A 22482-nucleotide genomic window follows, 5' to 3' on the forward strand; every position below is an offset into this window, starting at 1 on the left:
CATTGCCTGTCTGGCATCTGTACCTGCGGACACCTGTAGTTCAGCCTCCTCGGTGGATTTTGGCGGTCCCAGAGCATCTATGGTGCAGCGGTAGAGTCCAGCGTCGGTCTGGGAGGCGTTGCTGATGACCAGAGCTCCACTGGGAAGCTGTATCACTCTGGCGTCCAGTTCCACGGGCCGACCGTCCCTCTCCCAGCGTGTGAACGGGACGAGCTCCTCCGTCACCTCACAGCTCAGCATCTCAGAGCCGCCCATGCGCACAGATACGCCCTCCGGCTGGCTGAGGAACCGCGGAAGTCCTGCGAGAACGGATGAGATGCGTTACATTACTACAGTAAAGCTCATTTAATCTTTACAGTGAAAAATTGAAGCAAGAACAATTCAAACAACGAACCCTGAGGAGCTACAGATGGAGATTAGATGCGTTACTAACTCTGGAGAAATTAAGTAAATAACACTAATGGTCTCGTCATACCAATTAGCAAATAAACTTAGGAGACGAGCAGGCATTAAGCGTGTTTGAACAGCACAGCGGAGGGTCTGTTTGCTATCATATTCCACTCGTTTTATTAATACTCTGATTAATGCGTCCAAATTAATTAAAGAGGAAAATTTCAATGTAGAGGAATGAATTTGTATCCGAATTTCAATCATCTGTTTAACCCACCAACTTGTTAATTTAATTTAAACACAATTTATTCAAACCTCTAAAATAAGGAAGAAACGAATAGTGTTAAAAGAAAAATTATATTCATTGACCCTCAAGCTTATTAGGTGAGGTTAAAACTGAAAGAAAACTGCATTAATATTCATGACTCAAGCAAGGATTTGCATATTAAAACAAAACTAGAAAACCGCTAATCAAACCTGCATAACACAATGTTCAATAAAAAAAACATCCAATCCTAAATAATATTAACATTTATGTATTCCTATATTTTTAAAACTACAAAATACACACACACACACACACACACACACACACACACACACACACACACACAGTGCTATGCATAAGTTTAGACACCCATGCTAAAGTTGACTAAAAAGAGGAATAAAAAAAATCATCTTTTGGAAATTGAACTTAATGCCTTAATTAAAAAAATTAGGAAAAATCCAACCTTTAAGGACACCAATTTTCTTTGTGAATGAATAATGTATCGTAAATAAATAAATAAATAAATAAATAAATGTTCTTCCTTAAAATACAGGGTGCATAAGTCTGGACACCCCTATGTTAAATTCCCATAGAGGCAGGCAGATTTTTATTTTTAAAGGCCAGTTACTTCATGGATCCAGGATACTATGCATCCTGATAAAGTTCCCTTGGCCTTTGGAATTAAAATAGCCCCACATCATCACATAGCCTTCACCATACCTAGAGATTAGCCTAATAGCTGGTTTGATTTGCATTGAGAGATGATCTTATGGAAAGTACTCCATGCCAATTTATTTACGATACATTATTCATTCACAAAGAAAATTGGTGTCCTTAAAGGTGGGATTTTTCCTAATTGAGGCATTAAGTTCAATTTCCAAAAGATGATTTTTTTATTCCTCTTTTTAGTCAACTTTAGCATGGGTGCCTAAACTTATGCACAGCACTGTATATTCACATGCATACACACAGACAAAAAGTTTTAGACTTTTTTTTTTAAAGAGAATAACAGACAAATAAACACTCAATGCTAAATATTAATGTTTATAAGTGATTTAAATGTTAAAAAAATACATAGTCATATAAATACACACACGACTTTCAAATTGTGATATTTTTGCTTTTTTTACTTTATTTTCTAAATGACGAGGGTTTCGTTTTTTTTGCAAACGAACAAAAATCAAATCAACAAATACTCATTTAGCACTAAATGTTTAACATTTCATTTAAAAGGAAAAAGAAAACTCTTTGTGCCATTAATTGCTTTGAAACTCGCTAAATAAATCAACAACAAAAGATTACACAAATAAACAGTTCAGAATCACCACTGAGAATTCTTAAGAGACTCATCAAGAAGACGAACGTGAAACTGTTATTTCTCTCTTTAATCTCACGGTATGAAGTTTGTGGAAGATCTTCTTAATTCACTGTACAGACCGCAGTCTCTCTAACAGCCGAGTGTGTGTGAGCCGAGAGCGTCTCTGTCATCCTAATGTTCTCCTGGCCTGTTTATGTGCCCTGCTTGATGTAGGACTTGATGTGGTCTAGAAGCACTAGAGCGGTGTGTGTGTGTGTGTGTGTGTGTGTGTGTGTGCTGACAGGTCTGTAAATTAGCCCCAGCCTACGACCCGAATCAGAGACATACCTATACACACACACACACGCTTTTAACAGGACAAAATCTTAGAGCTTCGATGCAACGGGCCTGAAGACACGGGTTAGCCGTCACTAGCAGAAAACTGAAGATGTGCGACTACATCAGGACTCAAGCTGGGCAAATAAGGCCAGAGCGATGTGCATTTGGGGGGCAGAGCTTCTGTGTGTAAACAGTTTACGAAGTCTGTCAGAGAGAATCTCCATGTGTAAACGTGCAGTTAACATATGCAAACATACATTCAGACTATACAAACACAAATACTCTGTCTGGAGTGTGCGTCTGAGCATAATAAGCCACCATCTTAAACGCACAAATCACACACACACACTGACAAACTCTACCAATACACACACAAAAACACATGCATTCAATCATACTCACACACAAGACCAAACAAACTCTAACAAAAGTTTGTGAAGTCAAGCATGACTAGAATACTAAACTTTGGGTTAGCAGTTTGATCAAACTCATTACACTAAGTTTGTATCTTCAGCTTTCAGAAAAGCCACTCAGAACACCTTAAACACTTCAGGCCCTGTTTACTCCTGGTATTGGGATGCGTTTTAGTCGATCGGATCACAAGTAAACGAGGGAGACGCATTCCCGTTCACACCTGGTGTTTTAATCCGTGTCTTTTGTCCACTTTCAACCACTTCTGTCCTGATTTCTTCGAGGCGAGGGTCTATGGGTGAGTAAATGTATGGGCTTTTTCAGTTCTTTCGATCTAATGGATGAAATAAGCTTGTGCAAATTACATATGAACATGTCCGGAGGCAACGGAAACACACGCGGAGAGCATCAGCTTTAGTTTCTGCTCTGACAGACACAAGACCAGCCGAACGCTGTGAGTGTGTGTTAGAAATCAGGAATGGAGAGAGAACATTGTGCTTGGTATGTTTATCATCTTCAAATCAAACTTGGGTCTTCAACCGATAGAGTTTAAAGGGTTAGTCCAAGTGACATCAGTGGCTCAATCTTAAGTTTATAAAGCGACAAGAATACTTTTTGTGCGCAAAAAACAACAAAAATAACGACTTTATTCCACTATTCATTTCCTTCTATCTGGGCCTCGAGTTTTTTCACGTAATATAACTGTGTAGCGCATCTGTGTTGTACGTCACACGTAGGCTCACTATTGGCCATCGCTGGTCATGTGTGTGATGCGTGTGTGATGCGTGTGTTCAACACAGAAGCGCTACGCTATTACACTACGTGAACTCACTCGAGGCCCAGAGAGAAGGAAATGAATAGTGGAATAAAGTCGTTATTTTTGTCGTTTTTTGCGCACAAAAAGTATTCTCGTCGCTTTATAAACTTAAGATTGAGCCGCTGATGTCACTTGGACTACTTTGATGATGTCTTTATTAGCTTTCTGGACATGGACAGTTTTCAATGGAGGGACAGAAAGCTCTCGGACTAAATCTAAAATATCTTAAACTGTGTTCCGAAGATGAACGGAGGTCTTACGGGCTTGGAACGACATGAGGGTGAGTCATTAATGACATAATTTTCATTTTGGGGTGAACTAACCCTTTAAATCCCGTCTGGCTCGAGCTCTTCCCATAATGTCACTCATTAGATCAGTAGACGGAGAGAAGACGGTCTTTTGAACACATTCGATCACATGAGCGTTTACACTACGAAAGCAATCTGGTCGAATGAGTTTTCACTCCCTCTGGAAGTGTCGAAAGTGGACGAGCTCAAAGCGTTTTAGACCCTGTTTACATCTGTGTTTAGTGTCGTCCACTTGTGATCCGATCCACCAAAACACATCTTAATACCAGGAGTAAACAGGGCCAGAGTTGCACCCAATTTGCACACTTATGCGCTACTCTATGCCGTTTTGTAGTACAAATAGTGCCAGTAGTGTGTTCACACTGAAAATGCTCTTTAAATACCCGGATGATGCACTTATTTAACCGGAAAAACCCAAGTGTGTAATGTTGGACACTTCATGCACTCAACGGAGTCGAGTTGAGACACAACTCTTGAAACTCCCAAGAAACTACCCAGAAGACCCCAGCAATAGCATATCAACATGCACAACCAACATAGTGGTGGCTAGTTTTGCACAGCCTACACACACACAGTCACAATCCAGGACATTCATTCACACAGAATCTCACTGAAAATCAAAGACTTGCTCTGTCAGGCTGCTGGTTTCTAGAGAAGGAACATGTTAAACTCCCAGCACACCACAGGCACAAAACACACACACACACACACTCACTCAAAGAGTAGAGATGCCAGTGTATCTGCCACAAAGACGAGCTGCCGGCAGGCCACATGTAAGGTAAACATGATGTGTGTGTGTATGTTTGTGCAAGCGTGTAGCTCGAGCAAATAATGCAGTGTGTGATCCGTCCACATGCTGAACGCAGCGAGTGTATCTCACTGCATCGTCCCTGATGTGATGGAGAGACACCAGAGAGGAATCATTAAACACAGCTTGGAGTCGTCTACAGCCTGAAGGCAGACAAACACACACACACACACACACACACACACACACACACACACACACACAACAGCTCCAAGGCCAGTTCATATTTCTCTCACTGGAACGTACGGATCTGCTCTGTTCTTTCACTCTGAGTTATGAATGAACAACTGGTGTTTTTAAGGTCTTCACACACTTTCTCAGGACTAAGAGCTTTACAACATGTCACACACTAGAGATAGATCGATATAGCGATTTCAATATAATGATTTGATCACCTCGAAGACCAAACATTTAGAATTTTTTAACTCGCATCCCAGTGTTAATCTTGTCAATATAATTACTGACGAAATGTTTGATAATGAAGGGTTTTTTGATTCTGTCAATGAAGATGACAAAAAAAAAAAAATGCCATCATGAAGATTGAATGATTTTAACCCTCATGTGGTGTTCGGGTCAATTTGACCCGGAGAAGATTTTTCTTTTTCCCGAAAATACTAGTTAATGTTATCGCTTTGGACTGAAACTTAGTGACTTTGTTCCCAAACGGTATAACTAAATCTCATTTTTTTGGGGGAAATTTTCTTATTTTTTTTGTGGGGGTTTTGTTACCTTGTTACACTTGTGGTGTTCCCGGTCAAAAATGACCGGCCTATAAAAAATAGCTTATAAGTCACTCATTATACCATATTTTCACCCAATCTTGGATTCAATCTTTTTGTCAACTTGTTCTCTTTCAATTAGGACTGGTTTTATATTTCTGTTTGCATCTGATTAATCGTGGGCCTCATTTGTCTGAGAGTAGGCATCTCATTTTTTTGAGTAAAAAACAAATAATTTATGAGTAAATTTGGAAATATAAAAAAAAAAATGAAAAAAATGGCTACTGTTGATCACACTAGTCTACTCTAATGTTTCACCAGGAATTTTGTTTTGAAACTTTTGTTTTGTAAAAAATATGGCACATAGTCACACTTGTGGTGTTCCCGGTCAAAAATGACCGGCCTATAAAAAATAGCTTATAAATCACTCATTATACCATATTTTCACCCAATCTTGGATTCAATCTTTTTGTCAACTTGTTCTCTTTCAATTAGGACTGGTTTTATATTTCTGTTTGCATCTGATTAATCGTGGGCCTCATTTATCTGAGAGTAGGCATCTCATTTTTTGAGTAAAAAACTAATAATTTATGAGTAAATTTGGAAATATGAAAAAAAAATATGAAAAAAATGGCTACTGTTGATCACAGTAGTCTACTCTAATGTTTCACCAGGAATTTTGTTTTGAAAAACTTTTATTTTGTACAATATGGCACAGAGTTACACTTGTGGTGTTCCACTGGGCCATTGAGGGCCATTGTGGGCCATTGTTTCAATGGGCCATTGAAAGTGAATGGGAGAGACCAATGCAAACAATGAATGGAACAACACAAAATAGGTATCATTTTAAAGCTTAGAATCTCAGCTTTTTAATGCATCTAATCACTTTGATCAACTCCTAACGAGAGCTGAGTTATCACTCTAAAACAGAGTGTTCCCCTGCAGGCGCCACCTAGCTGCGAAATAAATAATCATAATGTTTTTCAAAACTATTACCTTGATCAACTTAAAATAGGTGTCATTTGAAAGCTTAGAGTCTGAAATTTACAATGAATGTAGCCAATTTGATAAACTCCTAAGTAGTGCTGAGTTATTTGCTGATAAATAGAAAAAAAACTAATTCATAATTTATAAACTACTTTTTTGTACTACATTCAGCAATATGTCAAATACATCATACAGCTCAGATAGTCCTGTGTCATATGTCATTTGAAAGGTCTCAATTAGTAGAATACAGCAAGCATAATTGTTTCAGGCTTTTTACTAAACTTGAGCGAGATTTTTGTAAAAGAAGCCCTTCAAGAGACCCATGTGTAAACCATATATGGATGATGGAATTTTAGACACATTTCCGCTCGTGACTTCATGAAACATGCTCCGATTGTGGAAAATGACACATCATTATTTACAGCAGATGCTTACAATTAAAATGAGTCCAAACTCAACATAATCCATCACTCAGAACTAAAGATATTCCTCATGGAGTTCTAACACAAAAAATACTACAGACACACAGACTCACATAGCCAAGCAAGGTAGCTTAGACTTGGCCTTTTTACTCGTAACTTCATGAAACATACATCGATCATGAAAAATGACACATCGTTATTTACAGCAGGAGCTCACGATTAAAAAGAGCCCAAACTCAATATATTCCATCAATAAGATCTAAAGATATTCCTCATGGCGTTCTAACACAAAAAATACCACAGACGCACCTAGCCAAGTATATACTCATGAAGCTCTCACGTTTGGTTTTTGCTCATAACTTCATGAAGCATGCACAGATCGTAGAAAAATGTACATCATTATTTTCAGTAGACTATCACAATTAAAAAGAGCCCAAACTCAGCATAATCCATCACTCAGATCTAAAGATATTCCTAATGGAGTTGTAACACACGAACCCCCACAGGCGCTCACAGAGCCTTGAATATAGATGTAGCCTAGCACTTATGTCGCGTTTTAACTCGTAACTCAATGAAGCATGCATAAATTGTGGAAAATGGCACATCATTATTTACATGAGATTGTTAAGATTAAAAAGAGCCCAAACTCACCATAATCCATCACATGCTCATATGTGTACATAAACAATGAACATGCTCCTGAAAATGTTTCAGTCTCTCCCATTCACTTTCAATGGCCCATTGAAACAATGGCCCTCAATGGCCCAGTGGAACACCACAAGTGTAATTCTGTGCCATTTTGTACAAAATAAAAGTTTTTCAAAACAAAATTCCTGGTGAAACATTAGAGTAGACTAGTGTGATCAACAGTAGCCATTTTTTTCATATTTTTTTTTTCATATTTCCAAATTTACTCATAAATTATTATTTTTTTACTCCAAAAATGAGATGCCTACTCTCAGATAAATGAGGCCCACGATTAATCAGATGCAAACAGAAATATAAAACCAGTCCTAATTGAAAGAGAACAAGTTGACAAAAAGATTGAATCCAAGATTGGGTGAAAATATGGTATAATGAGTGATTTATAAGCTATTTTTTATAGGCCGGTCATTTTTGACCGGGAACACCACAAGTGTGACTATGTGCCATATTTTTTACAAAACAAAAGTTTCAAAACAAAATTCCTGGTGAAACATTAGAGTAGACTAGTGTGATCAACAGTAGCCATTTTTTTCAATTTTTTTTTCATATTTCCAAATTTACTCATAAATTATTAGTTTTTTACTCAAAAAAATGAGATGCCTACTCTCAGACAAATGAGGCCCACGATTAATCAGATGCAAACAGAAATATAAAACCAGTCCTAATTGAAAGAGAACAAGTTGACAAAAAGATTGAATCCAAGATTGGGTAAAATTTTTGGTATAATGAGTGATTTATAAGCTATTTTTTATAGTCCGGTCATTTTTGACCGGGAACACCACAAGTGTGACTATGTGCCATATTTTTTACAAAACAAAAGTTTCAAAACAAAATTCCTGGTGAAACATTAGAGTAGACTACTGTGATCAACAGTAGCCATTTTTTTCTTTTTTTTTTTCATATTTCCAAATTTACTCATAAATTATTTGTTTTTTACTCAAAAAAATGAGATGCCTACTCTCAGACAAATGAGGCCCACGATTAATTAGATGCAAACAGAAATATAAAACCAGTCCTAATTGAAAGAGAACAAGTTGACAAAAAGATTGAATCCAAGATTGGGTGAAAATATGGTATAATGAGTGATTTATAAGTTTTTTTTTATGGGCCGGTCATTTTTGACCGGGAACATCACAGGTGTTATAGGGTTTTGAACACCACATGAGGGTTAAATTAAATATACTGCTGATGAAAATATTATGAGGAAAAAATTATGAGTAATTAACAACATAATAAAAATGCTTCTTGAAAAAATCAATCATAGTCAGTCACAACAATATGTGTACCCAGTTTTTATTAACATTATGTTATTTCTGTTTTATAGATAATATGATTTAATATTTATTAATTTGTTTTCTCATTCATTTCTTGTCATCTAAAATGTTATTTTCATTGACTCATTTACAATTTTTCTTAAATATACTATAATCAGACTTAATTTTTTATTTAAGAATACAATTTGCTATTTTTTAAATGAACTATAATTAGACTAAGATTAAAATTGACCAAAAAAAATAAAATAAATAAAAAATACTATAATTAGACAAATTAAAAAATTTCAGATTTGATTAATACAAATTAAGACTAATATAAAAAATGACTATAATATAACATGACAACAAACAAAAAATCGGAGAATCTGTCAAACGAACAAACAAACATTAAAAATTAACACTGCACTCCATTGGCCAATGAAATGTCCGACTGCCATGTCCAGTTGTGCTTTTCTAACCCCGATCTGCTGTTTCCCCTCGACTGTCCTGTTGCTGCTTGCTGTCACTATATAAACTAGCGCTTGTTGATTTAAAGTGCAGCACCTGATAATAACACTGTTCTCGGGTGATCGGATCAAGGACAGTCAGTAGAGACAGACTTCAGTTCACTCCTGGTGATATAGAGCATCTCAGATGCTTCTCCTGAGAACACTAGACATCTCCTCCATCAGTCTGTCACTGCATGTCCATGCTCTCGGTAGGCTTGTGCATGTGCATTTATGGATGCATCTCACAAAGTTATGTGTTATCTAAGATCCATTTGGCATTATAAATAACCTCTGAATACGGTCAGAGGGAAACACTTTTTTTTCAGTTTACATAAACTTACTCCATGAGAAAGGAAAACAGCGACAAATAGACCAACACCAAAGTTCAGGCACTTCTTATCCTTTACACTAAGGAGGAAATCCAGCGTGAATCACTGCAAAAAATTATTTCCTTACTTAGTATTTTTGTCTTGTTTCCAGTCCAATTATCTAAAGATTCTTACATCAAGATGTAAAATGCCATAATATACTATGTCTTGTTTTCTGGGGGAAAAAATCTAAATGAGTGAGTTTTGCTTAAACCAATTATCTATTATTCTGTCAATCCCCTAGAAAACAAGACATAATATGCCATTTTACTACTTTAGCGCATGCATCTTGATTATTTGGACTGGAAACAAGACAAAAATACTGAGTAAGAAAAGCATTTTTCATGTATTTATGATTATTATGCATATTATGATTTTGAAATTTCGAGCATTGGGCATCAACCACACGGCAAATGCTGTAATTCTTTTTCGTGTACTGTTTACTTTGTTTACAATCTGTTTAAAAGTCTCATCTTATACGTTATTAGATCGAACTGTTAAACTAATGAAGACGAAACGGTGTGCGCTCAGGCTCTGGCTTTCTCAGCGTGTCAAAATAAAAGTCCTGCACCACAACCAGAGCAGGGGTATGTAAGTGAATCACTCCGGCCGACTGTGACGTCACACGCATACCCTTTATTATTAAATTAGTTAATATATACAGTACAGGTCAAAAGTTTGGACACATTACTATTTTTAATGTTTTTGAAAGAAGTTTCTTCTGCTCATCAAGCCTGCATTTATTTGATAAAAAATACAGGGAAAAAAAAAGTAATATTGTGATATATTATTACAATTTAAAATAATTGGTTTTCAATTTATTATACTTTGAATTATCATTTATTTCTGTGATGCAAAGCTGAATTTTCAGGATCATTACTCCAGTCTATCACATGATCCTTTAGAAATCATTCTAATATGATGATTCATTATCAAAGTTGGAAACAGTTCTGCTGCTTAATATTTTTTCATAACCTGTGATACTTTGATGAATAATAAAATATAAAAAGAAGCAAATGTTTTAAAAATAGAAATCTTTTGTAACAACAATATCCACTACTGGTCAGTCATTTGGGGTCAGTCATTTTTTTTCTTTCTTTTTTTGAAATAAATCAATACTTTTATTCAGCAAGGATGTGTTACATTGATAAAACGTGATAGTAAAGAAGATTTATATTATTAGAAAATATTTTTTTATTTTGAATAAATGCAGTTCTTTTTAACCTTTTATTCATCAAATATATTAGTCAGCAGAACTGTGTCCAACACTCATAATAAATCAGAATATTAGAATGATTTCTAGACTGGAGTAATGATCCTGAAAAATCAGCTTTGCATCACAGAAATAAATGATAATTTAAAGTATAATAAATTGAAAACCAATTATTTTAAAGGAGAACTCCGGTCAATTTTAACATTGAGCTAATTTTTTTGTAAATTTGGAGTGCTGTCAATACAGAGAACAACGACAAAAATCGGTGTTGCCTACACCGTGTTATCCTCTTTTTAAAATTTGCACCCTGTTGACTTCAATGGGGCATATTTTAGATTGTCGAGTTCACGCGCATATGTTTAGTTACCTATGATCACGCGCGTGAACTCGACAATCGACTACTTTGGACTTCAACCGAAAACAGGATGTAAATACAGGTATGAGCGCTGGCCGAATTAAAGGGATACTTCACCTCTGGAAAGATGAATGTGTATTTAAAATAGGTCATTTATGTAGAAGAAATGGGAAGACATTTTTTAATTTGGAGCTTTCTAGACTGAGAAAAGCCAGAAAATGTATTTTTGGCTTATGTGGATGAAAGACAACAACTCCCAGAATGCACTTGCTTCGCTGCCCTAGGAGGCCACGCCTACCGGTAAGAGAGCGCAGTTGAAAACAACAAGGCTAGGCTACCAGTGAGTCTCCGTGACGAGTCTGCCTGGGATTTCGGGATCGCCCAAAATGTCTGGGATTCGGCTTTTGCGTTCTACAGTCGCCATTCATCATGTTTACTGTGGCGAGCAGGACGAGGCTGAGGGGCGCGGGAGAACGGCGGTGGCGTCATTACTGAGACGCACCGGTCTTATATCTCACACGGAGGTGCGGGAATTTTCTTAGCAATGTTGAAACGCACATCAACCGATCACTTGTTTAGCGTTCATGTAAACACTACATTCAGATCGGAATGAATTCAGTTAGATTGAAACAAGAAGTGTGCATGTAAACAATGAATGGCGACTGCAGAAAGCAAAAGCCGAATCCCGGACATTTTGAACGATCTCGCCCACCGGACAAGTCCGGGAAAAGGAGGATGGTAACCCCTACTACTCAGCTTTCTCCTACTATTCAGCTTTCTCCACAGAACAAGAGCCTGTTAGCTTAGCTTCCAAAGAAAGACGGCTGACACTGTGTACATTCTGTGAGTGAGATCCCTCTATGGGTGGGTTGAGAACATGCGGGACAGCTCCTCCTACTGGCTGTAGTCTTTAGCCTCTGGCCAGAAAATCCTCCGATGATGCAAAATGACGATTTTTGCGTCATCGGAGGATTTTTTCCAGACAAAAAATACATAAATCTCTCGTCTCAGGGGGATATGAGGGTAGAAAGCACGGTAATTCGGAAATACTACAGGTTTTCTACTAATACAAAGCTTAATGCTAAATCCTGAAGTATCCCTTTAACTTCATTTTTCTTCATATCTTTCACATCTACTGCAGTCAGATTCACCCGTGTTAACTCTAAAGGAATCACTCACATTGGCTGGGCACTTGTAATGACACATCAAGGATGTTAAGAGGGTAAAAGCAGGTTTAAAATATGCCCCATTGAAGTCAACAGGGTGCAAATTTTAAGAAGAGGATAACACGGTGTAGGCAACACCGATTTTTGTTGTTGTTCTCTGTATTGACAGCACTCCAAATTTACAAAAAAATTAGCTCAATGTTAAAATTGACCGGAGTTATCCTTTAAATTGTAATAATATATCACAATATTACATTTTTTTTCCTGTATTTTTGATCAAATAAATGCAGGCTTGATGAGCAGAAGAAACTTCTTTCAAAAACATTAAAAATAGTAATGTGTCCAAACTTTTGGCCTGTACTGTATATATCATTATTTCATATCCTCTATAACCACCTGGTGCGAAAGCCGCCATAGAAGAACAATTTTTGGTTCCCAAAAGAACCTTTCAGTGAACATCTAGTGTGATCTTAGCGTGAAGAATATTTAAAGAACTTTTATCCACTATAAAGAACCTTTTGTGGAATAGAATGAACCATCGACTCAGATAAAGAAATGCTAAGAATGTGAACACCTCCTCAGATCTGTCCATTTGGGATCGGATTCCCAGACCTGAAATGTTTAAAGTTGGAAAAATGTCACATTAGGATATCCCACCCTCAAAATAGTCCATTGAGTCCGGAAAACCTGCATGCCAGCAGCTTTCCAAACACTGGTGAGGTCTCCTGTGAAAAAGCTCCTCTATTCATCCGTGGATTTCATCTGCCCTCCACAAACATTTGCTCCTCCGGTTCCCTCACACTTCCCCCACTGACCGCCTCACGTCCGCACGCTCCAAGAGCAACACGAGACCTCACACACACGTAAACAGAGCAGGCGCTAACAGGACACTCGCGAGACCACACAGGGTCCCATTCAGACACGGGACAACACACACAGCTTTCAGTGTGACGGATGGCCTGACGGTACTGAAACTGCAAAGTCGTTCGGACAAATTAAGACCCGACTCCTGATTTACATGTAAAATAAGCCAATATTTAGAAAAGGAACAGTTCATCCATAATCAAAACGTCACCAAACATCATCAGACTTCTGGACAACACAACAGGAGATGATGTGGAGAATCTGAGAAGTGCCCAGGTACTATGAAGCCTTCATTTGACAAAAGATTCATATGCCACATTAATTATATTTCAGTTTTATACAACATCAAGCCTACTTGCGTACAGCAATATAAACTGTGATGTCACAAAAACTTAATTTGTATTATTGCACAGGTCTATAAAGTTATAGGATATACAGTCTCCAACTTTATAGACATACAGTACAGGTCAAAAGTTACTATTTTTAATGCTTTTGAAAGAAGTTTCTTCTGCTCATCAAACCTGCATTTATTTGATCAAAAATACAGAAAAAAAAAAAGGTAATATTGTGATATATTATTACAATTTAAAATAATTGGTTTTCAATTTATTATACGTTAAATTATCATTTATTTCTGTGATGCAAAGCTGAATTTTCAGGATCATTACTTTTTTCATAACCTGTGATACTGTTTTAGGATACTTTGATGAATAAAAGGTAAAAACAATTTAAAAAAGAAGCAAATGTTTTAAAAATAGAAATCTTTTGTAACAACAATATCCACTACTGGTCAGTCATTTGGGGTTAGTAATTTTTTTTCTTTCTTTTTTTGAAATAAATCAATACTTTTATTCAGCAAGGATGTGTTAAATTGATAAAAAGTGATAGTAAAGAAGATTTAGATTATTAGAAATTATTTATTATTTTGAATAAATGCAGTTCTTTTTAACCTTTTATTCATCAGATATATTAGTCAGCAGAACTGTGTCCAACACTCATAATAAATCAGAATATAAGAATGATTTCTAAAGGATCATGTGATAGACTGCAGTAATGATGCTGAAAATTCAGCTTTGCATCACAGGAATAAATTATTTTTTTAAGTATATTCAATTATTTTAAGTTGTAATAATATTTCACAATATTACTGTTTTTTTCTGTATTTTTGATCAAATAAATGCAGCTTTGATAAGCATTAGAGACTTCCTTCAAAAATATAAAAAAATCGTAATGTTTCCAAACTTTTGACCTGTACTGTACATACAGTGAAGTAAAGTGATATATACTTCATAGCAAACCTCAACTGCCTGATATATTATTGCTCTTCATATAAAGCATGTCCAACTTTATCCACACACATACAGTCTACTCATATTATTTATCAAATCTCAACCGCTTGATTGCTTTTATGATTGCGAGATGTAAACTATATTATCGCCCGGCTCTAATCTGCTATAAGGCATAACATCATGATTTTCTGTAAAGCTGCTTTGAAACCATGTGTAATGTGAAAGGCGTCTTATAAATAAATGTGCTTTAAGTCATTTTTCACTGATTGCTTTTCACTGCAGCTATAATATCATTTGCATATGAGAATATACAATCAGTAGGTTAAAATATGCATGTGCAAAAGAGTTTTGAGCGGTGCAAATCTGAGCCTGTTCCTTCTTATGATTCAGACGTCTTTGAATGTTAAGCAGGAATTGTTTCGATAGTCATTATATGCATTTATATGGAAAATTAAATTAAATTCACATTTATTTGTATAGCGCTTTTCACAATACACATCGTTTCAAAGCAGCTTTACACAAAGTGCATATTACAATTTAGCATGATCTATAACTGTCTAAGTTATGTATTTCAGAAACGTGCATAATAATTTAAGGCAGAAACAATGAGCTCATTAAAGTAACGAATAGCTCGGAGATTCAGCAAAACATCTCGTGATCTAGAAGCGAACAAATGAGGGCGAGGAAATGCTTTCTTGAATTTCTGATCCTAAATTAAGTGCAAACGTGAGACTCAGAAATGCAGTCAGATGCTGAACTTCACACGACAGATATGAAACAATAAATGTGGCAGTAATGGAAATATTTGCGAGCCCTGAAGCTAAAAACACAGCGAAAGGTGTGAAAAGCGTCAGGGACACACACTGCCGGAGCGTAATGAGCCCGAGGACGGAGACGCTCTGACAAACGAGCGGCTCGAATCGATACGTGTGCTTCACTAATGTAAAATCAATCACGGGAGAGGAAGAGACCCTCTACACACAAACAAAGAGGAGCTGCCATAGTTAATGGAGGAAACGCTTGAATATAAATGACTGTGCCACTGCGACAGCTGTCACTATGGCAACACAAACATCTGGAGCACATGTGTGGGAAAATGATTCAACATTTGACGCATTGAGGTTTTTTTTTTTTTTTTTTTTTAAACACACAATGTGCTTTCATTTACATCAAGAGGACGTCTCAAACACACTGGTTTCTTTGTATTGGAAGTAACTAAATAAACTTGTACTGCTAGAAACTTAGTAGTTTAACAGAAGCTAAGCTGTTTCCAAAACACTGAAGATTCACAGGCTTCTTTGCATCTTTATAGCAAATGCTTATTTAGATGTGTGTGTGTGTGTGTGTGAGAGAGAGCTATAAAGGTTTAAATTTAAATTAAAAACAATTAAAGTGACTGCATTTTTGAGTCATTGATTCATAAATACAATGACTATGTTCACATGTGCACCAATAATGGGATTATTTCTAATAATCAGAGCAGAACTTTTCACTCCAGTTTACACGCAATTTTCATTATTCTGATTATTCTCTAATAAGCATGGTAATACCTCACTCAGATAGGCAGAAAGTATGATTTTAATCCACTCACATCATATTCAAAATACATTTTTATGGACGTACTGGATATTATTCGGTGCCGTGATGAACGGGTTTGCCTATACGTTGCCGTCTGGATGAAGATATGGAGCAGAGACTGCGCAGCGAGTTGAGTTGGGCAAGAGAAAACTTCATAATAACGTCACGAAGTTCATTCATGAAGAAACGAGCACATGCATACTTTGGTCGGAGCGGTAATAATGTGACTAAGGTGTTTATATGCCTGTTAATTGTGATTCAAATACGGCACATTTTACTACGACTGAGCTAAATCGAATTAGTTTGATCCAAGTATTGTGTTTACATGAGGGATTGTAAAGTTTAAAAATCGCAATAGTGCCAAAATCCCATTATAAATCGCATTATGAGGGTGCATGTAAATGCACTCACTGATTCAAAAACAGATTCATTCAGGAACATTACAAGTGACTCTGAGAATGAATCATTGAATCATTGAATCATTCACTAAACTGATTTTTTAAAAGACAATTATTTTAAAATTCAAATTGGTAAACAAAAGAGCTAATACAACAAAGCTGAAAATATACTGACGCACAGCTGCATTTAAAGGGTTAGTTCACCCAAAAATGAAAATTATGTCATTAATGACTCACCCTCATGTCGTTCCAAGCCCGTAAGACCTCCGTTCATCTTCGGAACACAGTTTAAGATATTTTAGATTTAGTCCGAGAGCTTTCTGTCCCTCCGTTGAAAATGTATGTACGGTATACTGTCCATGTCCAGAAAAGCTAATAAAGACATCATCAAAGTAGTCCAAGTGACATCAGTGGCTCAATCTTAAGTTTATAAAGCGACGAGAATACTTTTTGTGCGCAAAAAACAACTTTATTCCACTATTCATTTCCTTCTCTCTGGGCCTCGAGTGAGTTCATGTAGTGTAATAGCGTAGCGCTTCTGTGTTGAACACACGCATCACACACGCATCACACACATGACCAGCGTCGGCCAATAGTGAGCCTACGTGTGACGTACAACACAGAAGCGCTACGCATTTATACTACGTGAACTCACTCGAGGCCCAGAGAGAAGGAAATGAATAGTGGAATAAAGTCGTTATTTTTGTTGTTTTTTGCGCACAAAAAGTATTCTCGTCGCTTTATAAACTTAAGATTGAGCCGCTGATGTCACTTGGACTACTTTGATGATGTCTTTATTAGCTTTCTGGACATGGACAGTTTTCAATGGAGGGACAGAAAGCTCTCGGACTAAATCTAAAATATCTTAAACTGTGTTCCGAAGGTCTTACGGGTTTGGAACGACATGAGGGTGAGTCATTAATGACATAATTTTCATTTTTTGGGTGAACTGACCCCTTAACTAAATACTGATATAAATAAAAATGTATATAATATAAAAATGTTATGCAAAAAGCTTATGAACTTGAATTTTGTTTGAAGTCTGAGAGTCCAAAAAACTGCTCTGATTAAAAATGTATAGAGTACTACACTTCTTTTTCAGAAAAGAAGCTTGATTGTAGTAGCCCGGCATGGTTTCCGATTCAAAGCATCTTCCCTCACACTCTTCTCTCTGCTTTTAACATTCAGTCTCATTATCTGGGAGTAAGAGGAACACCGGCACGCCATCAGAGCTCCGATTTTAAACCTCAGTGTATTTACTGCAAACCCTTTCTTCTAAAATAGGGCAGAAATGTTCAAAGATGTAAATATATGCATCTGAAATTACCCATGGCCATCTGTAAACAACTCCTAAAGGCAAACGAACAAGTGAGCTGCAAAGTTTAACACGTGAGCCGGCAATCGTGTGTTAATCTTTAATATTTTAGTGGTTGCGTAATGACCGCAGCGTAATGACATATATGCTGTGTTTACAGAACGCATTAATGGAGTCACAGAGCCGGCCGTGGCATTAATTCACTGCCCGTGTTAATGGAGGAAAGCAGCGAGCGGTTTTAATGCAGAAAGCAGAGGTGTTCGCTTTAAAAAGGTCCAGATGCATTAGCTAAACCAGAGGAAGTATGGCGTGTAGATGTAGCCACTCAGGGACGAGTTTAGGGTTTTTTTCCTTAAAAAGCAGAGCGCCTTAATGAATGCAGAAAGAACAGACGTAAAAGGGGCCATTTCATTAAATAATGAATTTTCTTTCACCTTTGAGTTTGATGTACTAGGTAGACATGAACTGCAAAACTCCCTGTCCAGTCCAGACCATAAGTGCCTGTTTAATATTCAATGATTTTGCTACCTTGATGAAAGTTGGTGAGCAAAAGTTAGTCAATATAAAGGGATAGTTCACCAAAAAATAAAGTTCTGTCATCATTTACTCACCCTAGTAAAGTCAATTGCAACCGACAACTGTGTGATTACCAACATTCTTCAAAATATCTTCTTTTGTGTTCAATATTCGGAGATTGACTACTTTTGACTGATAAAATTTCAGCCACTGGAAACACTATAACTGATCAAGTGAGTCGTACAAAACCTTTCTTTTTAGTAAACTCTGTGTACACAAACAATGTAGTCAATGCTGGAGTTCATGTGTAGAGCCTCTGGTGATACTTTCAGCACAGTTTCATGTTGTGTCGAGCCTTCTTAGTGTTTTAAAAATAGCGATTTTTTATGCTATCACTGTAGTGCCTCATGCACTCCCATTCAAAAGGCAATTTGACCGAAAATGAAAATACAAGTGGTGTTTGCATTCTAATTATGCCTTTACACTAATGTTTGACTCGGGTAGATTAACAAAAAGAGCCTAGGTTGCATTTTGGCGAGAATTACCCTTTAAGTCTTAAAGGTACAGTACCTTTTGAATTACAACAGAGTGGAAAATTATCAAACTTAAACTTAATTATGACTATGGCACAAGAAACGTTGCCTAACATTGTAAATCGATACACAAACCTCATAAAAAAAATAAAAAAAAATTATTATAAATAAAATAAGCATTGTAAACATTAAACATTGAAATATATAAAATTGTTTATAAAATAAAAAAGTTGATAAAGATAAGCCATCAAAGTGTAGAATATGACCCCTTTAAATTTGTCTGGGTAAGGATCCAAGTAAAATATCTCTTTTAGATGATCATATCCTGAATAACACAGCAAAATAAGCAGGACGGGCCAGAATTAAACCGATAAGATGCATAATATCTGCCGCAGAGTCTGAAGGAGAATCATTAAAGTGGAGACCCAGCAGGGAGTCAAGGACGACGGAGAACATGAGGTGGAGAGATCATCCAGTCATCATTAAACTCCATGATGGAAGGCCAGATCTTAGGAAAGGTCACGCTCATCTCCAGGCGACTGCACACGGGTCACTCAGATCGGCGTAGAGATGAGCAGTTTAATGGAAACTCTCAGTGTCTGCGAGAGCAGCGGCCGCTAGCTCATGTTCAGCTCTGACTGACGTGCGCTGAGACGAGATCATGAACGCTAAAGGTCAGACTTGTCCACTTCAACTGGAAGATGATGCATTTCTGATTCAGGGTCAGTCTTACGAATTGATAATTAAGTTAGTGGAGAATCTGAACAGGATCAGTGAGACAGAATTTATCCTTAATTGTAGTTTTGAGTTATCCTTAACGCAATGTTTTGATCATCGTTCTGAATCTGATCCGACGAAGTCTTTGACAAAATTGAGCTAGACTAAACGAATTAAGCTAGACTAAAATGCTCTGTTCTTTCTTTAGATATTTTGACTGTTTACATAATAACAAAATATTCTGGGGTCCTTGAAAGTTATGTGAATATGATATATATATATATATATATAAAGTGACCAAATACTGCTCAAATAATCCCCCATCAAAATAATTTATAAAAAATTATAAAATATTAAAATACATTATAAAATAAAAGATTATAAAACAGAAATGAAACAAGCAAACTTTGTTACAATGGTTAAAGTAATAATAATATTAACTGATTCATTTAAAAAATAAAATAAAATAAATAATAAAATGCCAAATCAAACAAAAAATAAATAACAAAAATAAGCATTGTTAAAATGTTTAAAAAAATATTCATTGATAAAATAATTAAAATATCAAATAAAAGGCTAAAAAAAATTATTAAATAAAAAACCTTTTTTACAATGTTTTAAAAATGTAAATAATAAAATACAAAATAAAACAAAGATTATAAAAATCAATGAGAAAATATTTTTTAAATAAAAAACAAAAACAAGCTTTGAATAAAAACAATAAAATAAAATAAAATAAAATAAAATAAAATAAAATAAAATAAAATAAAATAAAATAAAATAAAATAAAGGTGGATATTATCATTAAAAATGTCAAGACTGATAGAACAAGGCAAAACTTAGTAGCACAAAGTTACCCAATTAGAGCTTGCCGATTCAGTGTTAAGATCTGTAGGCGACTCTAAGACCAGGGAGCATCTAAAACCATCAAACCATTAAGCACACTTTATGGAAAACAATTATCAAGTCGTCTGAGTTTTCCTGACTCAATTTGCCTCCCCTCTCTCGAGCACATCACTATGAGCTCAACACACACATGGGAATTCCTGCAGCCGGGCCGATAGTTCTCGATAAACAATCGAGGAAAACTCATTTAATCAGGTTTAAAGGAGAAGAGGTTTTATTGAGCTGAACAGGCTCGGTAAAAACACCTCAACGAACAACGCTTCAGCACCAATCACACATCAGAGACCTGTCAAATCCAACCAATCAGGAAACAATCAATGTCCCTCACACCCTTATGACATTAGTCGTGTTCGTTTATGACCTCAATCTTCTTGTACTTGCGTGGGAGGAGAAACCAGGAGAAGGCAAACCGTTTTAAACGCACCTTAGGGCTCTGAAAAGTTCAAAGGTCAGAAAAAAGGAAAAAAATACCTTTATTGGACTTGAAGGCAGGTTTAATTTGATACAAACACGTAACTGTGAGGGAAAAACGTACAAGACATTAAATGTGTTATAAAAAGACAACACAAGAAAAATGTTTTTAAGGAATTTTTAAATAATCTGGTTTGACCAAAACAAACAATCCAATCAGGGTAACGGACAAAAAAATGGTGTATGGATAGGGAATGGGATCTTATACTATTTACTATGTTTGCACAATAAAACATCATTATTTCAACCAAAAAATGAATATTTTGTCAACATTTACTCACCTTATGACAAAATAAGTCATAATGACTTATGTCATCGATGTCTTTCTTCTGTGGATTCTGGGTTGCAAAACACAATGTGAACAACGGACCCTTTTCACTGACTGTGACGACGCGTTTGCACAGCTAAAATAAATCTTGCCACGTTATTTTTATATTTTCAGCGCTGGAAAGCTTTTCTAATATTAATGCGTGTCCTAAAGCTCTTGCATGATCATAACCAGAGATATTCCTTTGACCTCTTTTGTAATGTCTCTCAGCCAACTCCCTTTCTACAGTCTTTCTTCAAATCTTTCTCTTCACGCCCCCTACTGCTGATTGGCTCACTCTCTCCTCCCCATCATGAGTGGACACGCCCCCTACTGCTGATTGGCTCACTCTCTCTCCTCCCCATCATGAGTAGTATCGTTTTTTTTAAATGAATGTACATTTATAACACTATACTTTGTGTTTCCTTACATCAGAATTAAATTATAGAAACCAGTTAACAGTGCTGTCTGAGTTTTTCCAATACAACGACAGAGAGCAACAGCAAATATGACTTTCTGATCTGATCTTTTTATCTCCTGATCGACATAATCAATCAATATTATATTCAATATTGAATGTGATTTCACTAGGTACAACATTTACCTGGATGAACATCTTTGTTGATCCTGGAATTACATTCAAATCAACCAATCAGAGTTGAGGGACAAGTTTCCAGTTTATGTCAAGTTTAGTTTTACAACCAGGGTTAGTTTATACATCACTGTTATTCACCTATTCATCATTTTAGGGATTTTAGGGATAAGTTATGGGTAGGGTTGGATTTAGGGTTATGACAAAATTTTCGGACAGTAATGTTGTTCCAGGACCAACAACATATATTTGATCTTACTTGGCAAAATCCTGGTGACCGAAAAAGGTCCTATGGACTTGACTTTGGTCCCTCACAGTGTAGTTTTCACATGAAATGAAATATAGAGTCTACAGGTGGTTCAGAATATCATGATGCTTCTAGGACGGGATGCTAGAGAACTGAAGGGTGACAAACAATCTATAACCACAGAGATGCTGTGTGAAGAATCATAGATGTGTGCTTTCACACATGAAAACAAACCTACACACACATACACTTGAACTGATGCTTATGTTTACTGAAAAAGAAGAAAAATCTAAAAATACACATCAGAAACACGTCGAGGAACCTGGAACATTCACGACTAATTTAAGTCCACCCGTAAATCACATAAACGAGAAATGTTAGGTTAGATTGAATTCCCAGTAAAACGTTGAGCGC

General features: G+C 36.3%; 1 protein-coding gene across 1 annotated transcript in view; it reads right to left on the bottom strand.

Moving 5' to 3' along the window:
- neo1b (neogenin 1b) overlaps positions 1 to 22482 on the bottom strand; it is a 141011-nt gene that overhangs the window by 64240 nt on the left and 54289 nt on the right. The window contains 1 exon segment of the mRNA XM_082160627.1: positions 24 to 299. Coding sequence (XP_082016753.1) covers positions 24 to 299 — 276 coding nt within the window.

The sequence above is a fragment of the Leuciscus leuciscus genome (genome assembly GCF_965113295.1).
Source record: "Leuciscus leuciscus genome assembly, chromosome: 25".
Lineage (NCBI taxonomy): Eukaryota > Metazoa > Chordata > Actinopteri > Cypriniformes > Leuciscidae > Leuciscus > Leuciscus leuciscus.